Source organism: Melanaphis sacchari, unplaced genomic scaffold, assembly GCF_002803265.2.
Source record: "Melanaphis sacchari strain LSU unplaced genomic scaffold, SCAv2.0 Contig1047_pilon_pilon, whole genome shotgun sequence".
In the NCBI taxonomy this organism is placed as follows: domain Eukaryota; kingdom Metazoa; phylum Arthropoda; class Insecta; order Hemiptera; family Aphididae; genus Melanaphis; species Melanaphis sacchari.
In genome coordinates, this window is record NW_020270387.1 from 6,629 (window position 1) to 10,386 (window position 3,758).

A 3,758-nucleotide genomic window follows, 5' to 3' on the forward strand; every position below is an offset into this window, starting at 1 on the left:
AATCAAGCGCAAATACCTATATTTTTATAATTACATTTAACATCATTTATATACATTTACATTAAATATATTATTATTATTATTGTTATATGTATCAATAACAATGTAGTTCAGGGTTTCCCAACCGGTGTGCCGCGGCACATTGGTGTGCCGCGAGGCCCATCTGGGTGTGCCGCGAAATTTCATGACTATTAATAAACGTTTCCGTAAAATTTCAGTAATCGGTTAAAATAGTTTTAACGATTCTCTTATCGGGGATATTGTTCACTATTTCTTATTAATTCATTTAAAATGTTAATTAGTCGTTTGTAGTCGTACGAAGTACATTTATTATTACTGTGTTTTATTTTAACGGAAATTTTTACTTTTCGCTTTATGATTATTATTCGTACTACGTGTAGCGCACAATGGATCGTTTTTTAATTAAGAAACGTAAATTAAGCGAAGAATTGCCTGATCCTTCTAATGCTCATAGAGTTGATGTTGAGGAATTGCCTGGTCCGAGTTTCAATCCTCCTAATGTTGAGGTGAGTGCGAGTAAAAATGCTAACGTACGATCAAAAAATATTATCCGACAATATCACGAAAGTTATTTATCATTTGGTTTCACGTCGAGTGGTGGAGAAATGCCTATACCTCAATGCCTCATGTGTAGTGAAAAATTATCTAATGAAAGTATGGTACCAAGTAAGCTGAAAAGGCACCTGCTTACAAAACATGGTTTTGCGTCTGAAAAGCCTCTAGATTTTTTCAAAAGGTTAGCCTCAGATCAAAACAGACAGGTTTCAAAGTTTATAAAACATTCAACTGTATCAGATAAGGCACAGGAAGCTACCTAGCTGGGTATGTCTTCGAGGTTCAGATTATTTTCGTTAACAATTGCTTGTATGGAAGGGCATGAATGTACAGTTGATACCATATTGTTTTTAGCAAGTTTTATGGCAAGCATCATGACGTTTTCCTGGCGTTTAATATGCAGGTGCATCACATTGGATATGTTAAGTAGGCTTGTAATGGGACTGGACCGAAAGGCCCCAGTTGCCAGTCTTGCTGCTGCATTATGGATTGTGTCTAATATTTTTAACGCATTTTTGTTACCGTTTATAAACAGGAACGAATTGTATTCAAGTTTGGATAAAATTAGTGATTTATGTATAGTTGTTAACGTGGAAAAGGAGGCTCCCCAACTGGTATGAGCTAGCATTTTCATTATGTTAATACTTGATGCGCAATTTTTTTTTAATATTTTTAATGTGTGGGATCCACGAGTTTTTTGAGTCAAAAATTATTCCAAGGACTTTAGCAGTGTTTTGGTTAGGAATTTGATTACTGTTCATGGTGAGATTTAATTTCTTTTCTTTTTTTTTTTCGTGTAAATGTTATGCATTGGGATTTGCCAGCAGAAAATTTGAAACCAGATTTTTGGGACCATTTGTGAAGGTCGTTTAATGATTTTTGCAATAGTGACTGCACGGTAAAAAGTTCATTACTACGACAAAAAATATTAAAGTCGTCAGCATACAGTGTATACTTAACGGGATTAGTTATTGATTCTGTAATGTCGTTAATAGAGATGAGAAAAAAGCGTAACCGACAAAGTTGACCCCTGAGGAACTCCGTTTTGTTGATCAAACAACTCAGACAGATCATTGTTAACTTTGACTTGAAAGGTTCTGTTGGAGAGGAAATTTGTGATAAACTTAATCATGTTTCCTTGGCAAAGGATCTTTTGTAGTTTTGATATATGAGGTCTCCAGGCAGTATCGTAAGCTTTTTCTATGTCGAAACTCACCATTCCGAGGAATTGTTTATTTTTTATTGCGTTTTCGATTTCAGATTGGATTTTTATTAATGAAAAGTTAGTACCACGCTGGTATCTGAACCCGTTTTGATCTGGGCTTAGATAGTTGATTCGTTCTATGAACCACATAAATCTTAGGTTGATAACTTTTTTCCAAAAGCTTACACATTGTGTTTAGTAGGGATATAGGGCGATATCCGGATGTGTTAAACTTGTTTTTTCCTTCTTTGGGAATGGGAATAATACAACTGTGTTTCCAGCAGGGTGGGATGTTACCGGTGTTCCATATTAAGTTGAAAATTTGTAGTAGATATGTTTTTCCGATTTTAGGTAAGTTGTGTAGAAAAGAGAAAGGTATACCATCCGGTCCTGGACTTTTACTGTTACACTTGGATAGCGCAATTTCGAGTTCTGTGATAGAGATTTCTGAATTGATGAGGATTTGGTAGCTGTCGAGATTCTGATATTGTTGAGAAGTGTCAAATACCCTAGATTTTCTTGTTTTTTCTTTGTTGAGAAATTCATTATCGTAATTTAGGTCACTGCTGTTGTCGTGAAAAAACCTGGCTAATTTATCAGCGACAGTTTGGGGGTCTGTTATCAATGTGTCATTCTCCACTAGATTGAGTTTTTTGTCTCGGTTTATACCCTTTAAAGTACGTATTTTGTTCCAGGTTTTTTTTTGAATCAGTCTGAATGTTCATTTCGGAAATAAACGATTTCCATGATAGCTTTTTTGAGTTGTTGACTAAGAGTCTAGTTTGAGCTCTGAGTTTTTTAAGATTGATGAAATCGATAGGGTCTTTTGTAATTTGAAATTTTTTAAGTGCTTTTTTTTTTAATGTTATTATATCTCCAATTTCTTTATTCCACCATGGGACGCGATGATTAAGAAGACTCAGAGTGCATTCCCCAATTGATTTTTTTGAGGCAGAGATTATGGTTTCTGTTAACAGTGAGACCATTGATAATATGTCGGTATTGTTTGGGTTTAGTTGCTTTACGTCCTCCTCAATAATTGATGAAAAAAGGGTCCAGTTAGGGTTTTTTAGGTTCCACCTTTTTGGTGAGCTGTTTTTATTTTTATAATTTTTTTTATTGATGGTTATTAGTATGGGAATGTGGTCGCTGCTGTATATTTGTGGGATGACTTGCCAATCAAGTTGATGAGAGATCGAAGAGTTTGAAAAGGTTAAATCAATAGCCGAGAAGTTGCCATTACCTGAGTTGTATCTTGTAGGGTCCCCATTGTTGAGAATAATTATATTGTCGTTGTCTAATACTTTTTCGATGATTTTCCCTCTTTCATCTGTTTTGTCTGAGCCCCAAAGCTCACTATGACAGTTGAAGTCACCGGTTATAATAAAAGGTGATGGCAATTGTTTGATTATATTTTCGATGTCTTCGAGGAGTAAATTTGTCTGATTTGGAATATAGATATTGCATAGTGTGATTGTAGTGTTGTGGGTTAAAAATGTTACGGCAACTGCTTCCAAATTAGTTGAAAGGGGAATTTCTTTACTGGGGATGGGTGTTTCAATGAATATGGCAACTCCGCCAGATGCTCGGATGTAGTCGGTGCGATTTTTATTGTAACACTTGTAACCTTGAATGTGAGGCGTATGCTTTTCTGTGAAATTTGTTTCTTGTAAGCAAAAAATGTTAGGAATAAATTCTCTGATAATAAGTTCTAGTTCATTGCGTTTTTTAAAGAACCCATTAAGGTTCCATTGAATTATATTTATATCTTGATTGTTCATTATAATATTTTTAGTGAGTATACTGAAGAGGAGCTGCTTTGTGGTTGACTATAAGAGTGGAAGAGTTTGGAATAAAAGGTTTAGCAGTTTGGAGAGCTTTGTTTTTATGTATCTATCAGTTATCATTGGTTTGACTTGTTCAGTTATTTTTTGGAGTATGTGGATGTCAACATTGACTTCCTCGCACAGAGAATGTA

General features: G+C 34.9%; 1 protein-coding gene across 1 annotated transcript; it reads left to right on the top strand.

Moving 5' to 3' along the window:
- The first annotated feature begins 407 nt into the window (after positions 1–407).
- On the top strand, positions 408–839 carry LOC112602566 (protein FAM200B-like). The gene has a single exon (XM_025350715.1). The coding sequence runs from the start codon at positions 408–410 to the stop codon at positions 837–839; it is 432 nt and encodes a 143-aa protein (XP_025206500.1).
- Positions 840–3,758: the final 2,919 nt, after the last annotated feature.

Bases quoted from the DNA above. Each gene is read 5' to 3' on its own strand.
- LOC112602566 (XM_025350715.1), top strand. From the start codon at position 408: ATGGATCGTTTTTTAATTAAGAAACGTAAATTAAGCGAAGAATTGCCT.